This window comes from Perca flavescens, chromosome 7 (genome assembly GCF_004354835.1).
Source record: "Perca flavescens isolate YP-PL-M2 chromosome 7, PFLA_1.0, whole genome shotgun sequence".
NCBI lineage: Eukaryota > Metazoa > Chordata > Actinopteri > Perciformes > Percidae > Perca > Perca flavescens.
Window position 1 is genome coordinate 34,778,459 of NC_041337.1, and position 12,055 is coordinate 34,790,513.

The 12,055-nt window shown below is 41.7% G+C and overlaps 1 protein-coding gene across 1 annotated transcript in view; it reads left to right on the forward strand.

Annotated features, from left to right (window-relative positions):
- LOC114558476 (solute carrier family 2, facilitated glucose transporter member 1) overlaps window positions 1-12,055 on the forward strand; it is a 31,337-nt gene that overhangs the window by 10,285 nt on the left and 8,997 nt on the right. The window contains exons 2-3 of the mRNA XM_028582507.1: window positions 7,534-7,626; window positions 10,963-11,123. Coding sequence (XP_028438308.1) covers window positions 7,549-7,626; window positions 10,963-11,123 — 239 coding nt within the window. The 5' untranslated portion in view covers window positions 7,534-7,548. The remainder of the gene's footprint in view (window positions 1-7,533; window positions 7,627-10,962; window positions 11,124-12,055) is intronic.

Below are 12,055 nucleotides of genomic sequence, written 5' to 3' on the forward strand. Positions count from 1 at the left end.
GCTCTTCCTCCCCTGACCCTGACACTTCCCACTGCCCGCCTCTGAGTTGTGGTGACAGACAGTGGAAATATGTTGAGGTGATCAGCACACGGTTACATAAGAGCCTGGCTTCTGCCGGTGGGCCGCTCTGCATTGGAAGCAAACTGGAAAAAGCTAGCTCGATTAGATCAATATGGAAATGTTCCACAGAAAGGTAAATATATAAACCAGCTTTCATCCCGAAGTCTCTGAGCTGAGCGGAGCCGTTTCAAATGACACATGGTCCGGGGTACACACATTCCCATGGTTATTTTGGTGTATTGTTTCCACACAGGAACACACTTTCAGCTGAGTGTCTGTCTGTCTGTCTGTGTGTTTGTGTGTGCCTGTGTGCGCACATCTCTGTGTGTGTGTGTGTGTGTGTGTGTGTGTGTGTGTGTGTGTGTGTGTGTGCGTATGTGGTAGTCCGTCATGTTCATCATCTATCATAGGCAGCCTCCATATATGGCGAAGACAATGGTACTTACACCCATGGGAACGGAGGGTTATGTTTAATATTATGAAGACTTGCTGTATGCCAATGGCCCATGTTTGTGTATGTATCTAACTGCATCTATAATATTTATGTCCCTGTAAATTATTCCATTTAAGTCTTAAACAAATCGTTAAATAAGTTGTGTGTATGTGTGTGTGTGTGTGTGTGTGCGTGAGTGCGTACATGTGTGTGTGTGGAGGTTTGCCTGCAAATATTCCTTATTCCATCATAGTATAGTCTGGATCAACTAAAGTACATTTCCAGGATAATTGTCATTGACATAAAGTCCCTCACTGTCTGCTCTCTGCATGTGTTGCCATAATGTCATTTTCCGTCTCAGGCTAAAAACACATCTCTTCCGACTGTACCTTGGCTAAGAAGATGATGGTTATTAAACAAAAAATTATTGCACTTTGCATTTTGTAGTTTGGCTTATTTGAAGCTGGTCTATATCCACGACGTTCCACTTCCGGGATTGCTCCGTTGCCGCTGACAAATTCGCCGGATTTCACTCTTTTAGGCTGGGTGTGCCGTCCCCTTCCTCTGTCTCTATGTTGGCGTTCTAACCTCCGGTGGTTTGTGAGGACTCCGGTTAACTGCTCCTCAGATCTCTGCAGGGTAAATCCAGACAGCTAGCTAGACTATCCGTCCAATCGGAGTTTTCTGTTGCACGACTAAACCAACTTTTGAATGTACACACGTTCAAACAAGTTCCTTCCCGAGAATATTTAGCAGAGGCACCGTGGCTCAGTCCTGCGCCTAGCGCCGCCCAAGATGATTGTGATTGGTTTAAAGAAATGCCAACAAACCAGAGCACGTTTTTCTCCCATCCAGGAATGCTGGGTGGATTAGCCAGACCTTCCTCTGCAGTGGTGTGGAGAAAGGTCCGGCAAAGCGAGACTACACCCATCCCCCAATGTTGAGCCCAAAGTTACGCCCTTGCCTAGAGCCCCCTGGCAGAATAAATCTCCTCAGCACTTTTATGCTCATAGTGGACAAACTCTTGTTTTGCTCCATTTTCCTCACTACCACAGACCTCGGGCAGCAGGCCCACATCCACACAGATTCACAGGAAAAAAACACAACTCATAGATGAACTTTGATAAGGTGTGTTTAGGATAAAGAATCTGTGCTTGTGTAGCTTGTGTTAATGTTACCCCTTTCCCACCAACAAGAACCAGGTGCTGGTTCAGAGCTAGAGCTAGTGCCGGTTCGGAGTTGGTTCGACTGACGAGCCTCCGAAGAACCGGTTTGCTTTTCCACAGGCTGAAAAGCCGGCACAGAGCCAGGTCTTACGTCACTGTATAACGTCTCATCTTTCCCAGCAACGTCAGCGAGGTGGCGCCAAACGCAAACACACCAACAACAATGGCGGACGTTGCTTTGCTGGTGACGTTCGTGGCTTTGCGGACCGACATCGGCATCCAAACTCGGAGGATCCAACGTGTTCACGCGGCTCGCCTTCGTAGTGCAAGAAAGCAGCTCGACCACTGCTGCTGCTGCTGTTGTTTAATCGCGTCCATTGTGTTCATCTGCTAATTCAAAAATGGCGGTCAGAAGTTTCTGTTCGTCTCGTTGGTCACGGTAACTCCGCCCCCCCAGCTGCTGAAGTAGGCGGTTCTTACTTCTTGGCCCAGCGATGATTTGGTGCTACTTAAGAACCACTTTTACCGGTTTCGGAGCCGATGCTTTTTGTGGTTGAAAAACAAAGAACCGATTTGAAACTATAGGCTCTGGCTTCGAACCAGCACCAGCTCTGCCTTGGTGGAAAAGGGGGTTTGTGTGGCCACAACATCAGGTCACATGTCAAGCATGTTGGCACGGAGACAGTCTCCACTGAGAGGATGTATTAATAGCTTCCGTGCTCAAAGGATTAGTGAGAGAGACTATCAGCCTCTTACCTGGACCAACATTAGGGACTACACACACACACACACACACACACACACACACATACATACATACATACACACACACACACACACACACAGACACAACTGTAGAAAGCATTTGTGTGTGCATATGTAAATAGCACTGGGGTGAAAACCTCATACCAAAATGTTAGTTTGGATCAATGGAAGTACATTTCCCGGATGATTACCTGATGTCCCTCATCTTCCTCTCTCTGTGTGTTGCCATTCTTAAACTCGCGTCAGGAAACAACATACTTCAAGCTAGCGAGCTACACGCTGAAAATAACACGTTTTGAACAGAATTTGGATGGTGCAACAAGGCGGGCCTGCTTGGTTCTTTCGGGGAATGATTGTAAAGATTTACAAAGAATATGTTTAGGGCGTTTCCTCTCTAACTGGGACGTTTTGGGACTGATTGGTGAGACAACCATATCGATTTAGTGGGCTTGGCTTTTGGTTGGGGCTTTGTGTAAAAATCCAGTTTAAAAAATGTAGTTGTTACCACTGTGATAAGACGTGTGTTGGTCTTGATGTGTTTTACTCTCAGCCAATCAGCGTGAGTGATTCTCCTACTCCTCTGGAGGCACGGCAGCACATCAAGATCCACTTAGTGCTGACGTCATTAAGCTGCTTAGGGCAGCAGGTAGACGGAGGGAGAAACTGAGTAAGATTTGTTTACATCGAGGTTGGAGTGAATGATAGAGCAGACAGCATAATGCCGACATGCTTCTGTTGAGTATATAAGATATACGGACCTGACGGATTACTAACGATCCAGATTTTGTGAAGTGAAGTCTGGAGTTTGAGTGACCCAGGCAGCCGGGATGGAGTGCAGCGGCCAGGTAACTGCTGCTGCGTCATCGGGACAATGTTAAAAAAAAACTGACTAGTTGTGGAAAGGAGGCATGATGGTCTTCTGACAAAGGTGGATGGCCAGTTGCTCACATTTTGTGTGGCAGGTTAAAACAGCACCCTCATGATAAAGTCATAGTGAGTGACAGCCATATGCCGGTATTCCCAGTTGAGTAGTTTTTTTATTCTGGCCATACTGGGCGTAACTTTGGGTTCAACAAAATTGAGCAAAATAGATATTTTGAGCCTATAAAACACTTTATTTCCTGCATGCTGGTGTTTTTTTTGCAACAATTTGTGCCTTTTCTGCATCAAGTTATGGTGCAAATGTCTTTATTTATGTAAAGGAAATTATAATAGCTTTTTGGCGGCATTGCACTGGCCAGTTTTGATTATTGGAGGGGTGTATCACCCCTGTAAATTACCCCTATGGGTGATAGAGAAACAGTGCAGTCACTGGACTGTTCTTAAACATTCATCCATAGAAATGATGACACCAGATATATGGAAACGCACACAAATACACACAACTTATTTAGCTAGCAACATAGCTTACAAGTGTGTAAATCAATCAATTTGTCTTTGTCCATAGCTAACCTCCTCTAGGTACATACAATAAACATCAACGTAATTGAAAAAGTGAACAATCTCTTAAAATAATTTGCACAGTGTAATGAACATCAACTCCCTCTTACACGGGTAAGTTGAACTGGGAAGACCGTAACGTGCGTCATGCCCCTTAAAAACAACCGCGCACATGTTTAAAGGGGCATAACACTAAACTAAAAGTACCCAAATATACACACTTCTGGTAAATGACAAGTGGAGGCATTCAGGCATTTATTACAAGATAGATTTCTGGATTTTATTATTGGATATCAGATCCTTCAAACAAAGATTTTAATTGGAGAAATGATTATTTAAACCCAGCACTAGTATTTGGTTAGGGGTTTAGGGTTCCTCCCTCAACATGTTTTTACATTTTTCTATTTAAAGAAATATGCAATTTCACATGATTTTGGACTGTTATTATCACCATATCTGTGTCTTAAACGTTGGAAATACTAGAGCAGATAATACATAAATAACCCTCAAAAAAAATTAAGACAAAGTTTGCTGAAGAAGTTCAGCTACAATCATTAGATGTGAGAAAAGTCATTTAGTTACACCAAAGCCTTTTAATGGTTTGAAAAACTCCGGTACAATTGTGAAATATGAATGTATACAACATATAAACGAGTGTGTCTCTCAAATACATGTAGATGAGTAAAAAGTACAATATTACCTTTTTAAATGTAGCAAAAAAGTATAGAAATACTGACGCAAAGAATTCTCATAATATCAAAATTGTACTTTTCTTTTTTTAAATACTTTTTTTTACACCTATGTGAAACCATCATAAGTTTGGGCTTAAGTTTGTGTCCGTCCAGTGTGAAAACATCACATTTCTCAAAATCTATGGAATCCAATAATGGTCATTAATATTTTGTAACGTCTTGTAGCAGTAGCATTATTTTGTGTGAGTGTAACGTTTTGTAGCTGTAGCATTATTTTGTGCATGTGTCATTTAATTTTGTGGAGGAATATTTTCAACAGTGAGGTTTTACAAAGTCTGAGCAACGGACACACACATTTCCCATCTGTGTTACTGAAGTTCCAAGCACAAGCTTTGAGTTACAAGTACGAATTGTGATCTTGTTTTCACGACTGAGCCTGCTTAGTGTGCTTTAGTGTTGTAGTGTGAGAGACTTTTCTCTGTGTGTATGTTTTCATTCTTCTGTCCAATGAAAGCACCACAGCGGAAATGAAAGCCTATTTTCATGTTGCTAAGTATAGCTACAGAGCTAACTTTGTTGCATTCACCTACGTTGAACCTCTTGGCTTCTTTCATTCCCAACAACAACATGGCCAATCCACTCAGCCTAATGAATCATTTGAGCTCAGAGGTAGATTTACTGCCCCTGTTTAATTGAATATGTCAATGGGTTCCAAACTATTCTGTCTTTGATGTTGAACTGACAGCATGGATAGATTGTTAAACAATGGGCGCCTTGGGCGGGGACCATAACAATCTTTCTCCCAGCGCGTCAAAAGGTGACGATTGGTCAGGGGCCTTTGGTGTTTGTTAATAATGATGCAAAAAGTCTCTTTTAGTGTCATATTTAGACCCGTTGTTCGGGACTGTAGGTTTCTGTTGGTTTCAGTGACACGCGGGACAAGAATGGGACATGAACCCCCGTCTTCTGGGTGAAAGTCCTGTGTTGTTTGACCCATCCGCCCCCCCAACCTACCTTCTTACGCAGATTTTTGGTCTGCCATATTAGTCGCTACCGTTGTCTCTCTTAATACTACGTCATCTTACAGCGTCGCGGTGGAGCTCCTGCTCTGCCCGGTGCGCTCCATTACAGACGCTAAATGGTGATCTTTGCGTTTGAGACAGTGACCAAGCGCCAGTACTTTACGAGTTGGGAGTGAGAACAGGATGCTGGGTCAGGGGCCTTTTTGCGTTACTTACTGACGCAAAAAGTCTCCTTTAGCGTCTCAATCAGACGCAGGTTTTCTTATTTAAATAATTCCAATATACAGTACAGGCCAAAAGTTTGGACACACCTTCTCATTCAATGTGTTTCTTTATTTTTATGACTATTTACATTGTAGATTCTCACTGAAGGCATCAAAACTATAAATAAACACTATGGGTTTTATATTTTAGATTCCTCAAAGTAGCCACCCTTTGCTTTTTTTGATAACTCTGCAAACCCTTGGTGTTCTCTCAATGAGCTTCATGAGGTAGTCACCTGAAATGGTTTTACCTTCACAGGTGTGCTTTGTTAATTAGTGGAAGTTTTTCCCTTATTAATAAAAAAGCAAAGGGTGGCTACTTTGAAGAATCTAAAATATAAGACATGTTTTCAGTTATTTCACACTTTTTTGTTAAGTACATAATTCCATATGTGTTCATTCATAGTTTTGATGCCTTCAGTGAGAATCTACAATGTAAATAGTCATGAAAATAAAAAGGAAACGCATTGAATGAGAAGGTGTGTCCAAACTTTTGGCCTGTACTGTAATCCCATCCGCGGACATATTTGACGCGCTTGGGTACCCCATGAGTGTAATTTTATATTTCGTGGTCAGGACCCCCTTTGCGATACTTTTTGATGCTCTGGGTCGAGACCCTTTGCATCATTTCTCAACGTGCAGGGTAAAACCATTTAGTTAGGGTTAGGGAAATTCTTTTGGTTGGGGTTTCAAAATGCTTGTATAGGTCACACCCAGGACATGAATCCCAGTCTCCTGGGTGAAAGTCCTGTGTCGTTTGACCAATTCACCACCCCAAATGGATTTACGGTGTTTCATACTACTCACTACCGTTGTTTTCCATTCCCTTCCTATCCGGTGAAAACCATGTATCTCTAGATGTGTTGTTGTTGAATGTTTGCGATAAACTGAAGGATAAAGAATTCCTTTATGTGTCTTTTGGATCAGCTGGAAGATGCATCGTCACATAGCTGAAAACAGATTTTCTGACACAATGAAAAGTTTCAAGGGCCCTATTTTAATAATCTGAGCCCACAGCGTGACGCAGGTCCGTTTAGGGCGTGTCCAAACCCACTTTTGTTAGTTTGCTAGTAAAAAGAGTCTGTGCGCTGGGCGCCTGGTCCTAAAGGGTTATCCTTAGTGTCTTCATTAATCAGAGGTGTGTTTTGGGCGTAACATGTAATCAGCCAATCAGAGATCATCTCCCATTCCCTTTAAAAGCCAGGAGCGTTTGGACCTTGGAGCATTGCTGTTATGATGGAGGAATCTACAATGTAAATAGTCATGAAAATAAAAAGGAAACGCATTGAATGAGAAAGTGTGTCCAAACTTTTGGCCTGTACTGTATATATATATTTTATCCAAAGTGCAGTTGGAAGAGATGTGCTTTTAGCCTTCGGTGGAAGATGCATAGTGCAGCTTTAAGAATATATATATATATATATATATATATATATATTATATATTTTATATATATAATATATATTTATATATATTCTTAAAGCTGCACTTTCATATGGCTCATTGTAGTTTTGCTTATCTAAAGCTAATGTACTTGCACTTTCTACTTGTTGTCTGGAGTTTGCACCTTCAGGGTTGAAAGCATTTAATTGGAAGTCATTTTGGATAAAAGCGTCAGCTAACTGACATGTAATGTAATGTAATGTAAATGACATGTAATGTTAAATCTTTTTTTCTCGGTCTTGACAACAGGTGACACCCCAGCTGATGATGGCTGTCGGCACAGCTGTGATTGGCTCTCTCCAGTTTGGCTACAACACTGGTGTAATCAATGCTCCTCAGAATGTGAGTATTTCGTTTTCAAAAAAAATATAAAGAAATGTATGAGAATAATGATGAAAGTGGGAGAGGAATACAATAACATGAACTAGTGGTAATGGAAGGTATTTTCAGATAAAAGCTGAATCCAGGTGGTACATTTAATTGGCTTCACCATCCCAGCATTTATTTCCAGAACTGATTTAGTTCACCTTGACTGAAAAGATCCATCTCAAACTTTAGATTTCATTGTGAAAATATAAAGGCGAAATGCATTGGCACACACTCACTTCGCTTCTGCTAAGAACAAGGGCATAGTTTCAGAACAGCAACAAATCAAACAGATACAAAAAAGCAAGCATATAAAAGTACTATAAAGGTTATTTGCTTAATTTATATAAAGTAATATTATCTAGCAAATCATACATTTTGATTAAATTGGTTTTCAAACTCTCAATAATAATGTTAGTACACCAAAACCATAGACAGTAAACCTAGTGGACACAGCATCCGTAAAGTCACCCATTGGTTTGTGGACTGCCATTTTAAAGCCTTGAGTTTGGCGATACGAGTGTTGCCATCTTGGTTTTTTGAAACCAGACATGACAGTTTTTGACAAAAGGGCGGAGCTGCGGAGGATGACGCGGCCATGCCAGTGTTGGTTATGGTTGCAATGGTGCTGCGCTAAGCTAAACGTAGCAATGCTAACGATGGCAATATGTACATTAAAATAGACCTGAACTTGTTTTTGGGTGTTGTCTGTGTTTTTTTAAACTTTGACTTTCTCACTGTGTGACAAAGTTAATTGTAACGTTTTGGTCGCCTAAGAATGTCTTGTTCAGTGTTCTGCCAACCAAGCTAGCTAGATACAGCTAGCGTTAGCTGGTAACTTAAAGGGAAAGTTTTACCTGCCGTACATGCAGGTGAACGGCTCCAGGACCCGGAGGTCTGTGTTTATCCGCCGGTAAATCTCCGCTGGGTGACTCGCTTCAGAAGGCTTGAAAATTGACAACTTTACCTCTTTTACAACACTGGCTTAGATGTAGCATTCTCACTAGCTCCACCCTTTATATATAAATATGGTCATATCTGGCTCCAAAATACCAAGATGACGACTGCCAAACTCCAAACTCAAAGCTTCAAAACGGCAGTCCACAAACCAATGGTGACATCCCCAATGCTATGTCCATTTTTTGTACAGGTTATGGTTACCAGAGACTTTTTACACGTAAATTATTCAGTTACAAAGGATGTAGTCTATATATATCGATGACGTTTCATTTCCATGAAATTCCGCCGGATGTCCCTCATTTGTCCGGATGTCACTTTCTGCTTTCTTGTTGGCATTCATCTGAGTTTTCTGTTGGACGACCAAAACACCTTTTGAACATCCACGTTCCACCAAAACAAGTTCCTTCCCGAGGCTATTTTGCAGCGGCACCGGGGCTCCGCCCAGCGCTTAGCGCCACCCAAGATGATTGTGATTGGTTTAAAGAAATACCAATAAACCAGAGCACGTTTTTCTCCCATCCCAGAATGCTGGGTGGACTAGCCAGACCCTCCTCCGCAGTGCTGTGGAGGGAGGTCTGGCAATGCAAGACTTATTTTTACACTCTATGGTTTCCACAGAGGCTTTTTTACACACACATTATTCAATTACAAAGGATGTGATACGTGTTATTGTTGATTTTTTGTTGTTAAAGACAACAGAAAAAACATCATGCTTTTATAACGAGGCGTTAGGTGTTAGGATGCTAACAATGTTGTATGTCACCTGTTTAAGTCTAAGGAGGGATTTAATTTTTTTTTGCATGCTAACCTACATCTCTACGGCAGCTGACAAGCCTCTGAGGGGTCTGACAGATATCTGAAATGACAGGGAGCAGGTTAATGAGATAAAGCAGTTGGAGGCATTAAGGATTAAGGAGCTCAAGCTTACCAGGAGAGTTAAGATATTGTGCTGGTGGACTACTGCCTAAGACTTAGTTCATAAAAACAATAATATGTAATGTCCCAATGTGGGAAAATCCCAAACAAAGTGGGGGTGGGCTATAGAACAGCATAATGCATAGTGGGTTAGTGTTGTTCCTCCACCACATTTCCTATTTTCCAACATGGATATTGTGAATAATGCTGTGTATGCTGCTACAGTGTTATGGTTACTTTCTGTCTAGTCTGCGCTGTGGAGGAAGGTCGTGCTACACCACAGATGCATTCTGGGATAGGAGAAAAAATGCTCTGTGTTGTTTGGATTTCTGTAAACCAATCACAATCGTCTTGGGTGGCGCTTAGCTCCGGACGCAGCCACGGTGGCTCTGCTAAATAGTCTCAGGAAGGAACTTGTTCTGGTGGAACATTTGCACCCCGCAAAAGAAAACTCCACATATACAATATTAAATGAGGTTAACTGTTGACACAATACAGTAACGTGAGCTATTTAAATTAGCTGATACATGGTTAAACCTCATTAGCTCTTACCAGTGTATCTCCGTGTGTACTTGGGCCACAGCAATCAAACCAAACATATTCTTTGTAAATCTTTACAATCATTCCCCGAAAGAACAGAGCAGGACCGCCTTGCTGCACGATCAGAATTTTCTTCAAAACTTGACATTTTCAGCGTGTAACGTTCCAGTTGCTGTTCCTCGAAGCGACCAGAGTTTAGAGCGCAAACGCAAAGAAAACGGAAGGTGATGGACGTCCGGTGGAACATCTGGTGGCGCCGAAACTATCCGGTCAATGAACCGTTGTCGATCCAGACTAGGGGATCACTGAAGCCAATAGTAGAATTATTTCAGTCTGGGCTGAAGTGGTGGACCGAGTCGTCTCGCTTTGCCAGACCTTCCTCCACAGCGCCGCAGAGGAGGGTCTGGCTAGTCCACACAGCATTCTGGGATGGGAGAAAAACGTGCTCTGGTTTATCGGCATTTGTTGAAACCAATCACAATCGCTTAGCACCGGCAGAGCCACGGTGCCTCTGCTAAATAGCCTCTGGAAGGAACTTGTTTTGGTGGAACGTGTGTACGTTCAAAAGTAGTTTTAGTCGTGCAACAGAAAACTCTGATTGGACGGATAGTCTAGCTAGCTGTCTGGATTTACCCTGCAGAGATCTGAGGAGCAGTTAACCATAGTCCTCACAAATCCACCAGAGGTTAGAACGCCAACACAAAGGAAGAGGAACTGGAGGGACATCCGGCAGAATTTCCGGCGGCACGGAGCAATCCTGGAAGTTGAACATTGTGGATATAGACTATGGAGCGAGTGACTGACCAAAATTGTTGAGATTCCTTTAACAAAACAAGTTTAATCTGCCTTTATTCGTCTTACACATTGAGTCTACCGTGTGTTGTCTTTATGTTTCAGATCATCGAGAGCTTCTACAATGAGACGTGGAGCAGCAGGTTTTCCGAGCCCATCCCTCAGACAGCTTTAACAGCTCTGTGGTCACTCTCTGTCGCCATCTTCTCTGTAGGAGGAATGTTCGGCTCCTTCTCCGTCGGCCTCTTTGTCAACCGTTTCGGCAGGTATGACTCTATGGAAATACTGTGAATTCCTATCTTTATTCAAGCGAGTGGTCTTGCAATTTGAATGCATTTCTCATTGATTTCACGTTCAGATTTTAAAAATGCTTTCCCTCAAACATCTGTCCTCACACTCAAAAAGCCACTACTTGTGCTAAGATTTTCTCTGCTTCTGCTCAAACTGTGTGCTTGCACTCATATGTGTTCGCTTTTCCCACACGCTTGTCAAACCGGAAGTCAGCAGACTACAGCGATACACCAATTATAGTAAAATAAAAAGTACTGGTGGTGGTTTATATCTACATTAACTGTCCTTTTATTCCAAAAGTTGGGCGAGTAACCGCCCGCAAGGAACATTCTAAAGTAAAGCTAACTCACCCGCAACGGTGCAGGGATCATTTCAATTTCCATTTTATTTATAGTATAGAATCATAACAAGAGTTATCTCAAGACACTTTACAGATAGAGTAGGTCTAGTCTAGATCTAAATATATTGCCCAGCTCTAGCATCTACTGGTGCAGGTTGGGGGTATGATGGATAACAGCGGCAAGTAACAATAAAGATAAAGGGGTAACAATTTACAATAGGGTACACAAAAATGTAGGTAGTTACTGAGGAACGAATGAGGAATGAATGGTTAGTTAATTATTAGTTACTGATTGATTGTAATTCAAGCAATAATGATTAGTTACTGGTAAACCTTACCTTACTCATCTGTATATCTGTGTTTATATACTGTCTGTTTATATAAGGCTGTTATTGTGTAAATATATTTCTTTTATTATTATTATTATTATAACTAATTCTATTATTTCTAGTTCTTATACTTTATGTATATGTTTCTCCTATGTCTACATAATGTGTATTTGTGTTATTCTGATGTGTGTAAATTTTTTTCTTTTGAGCTGCTGTAGCAAAGGAATTTCCCCAGTGT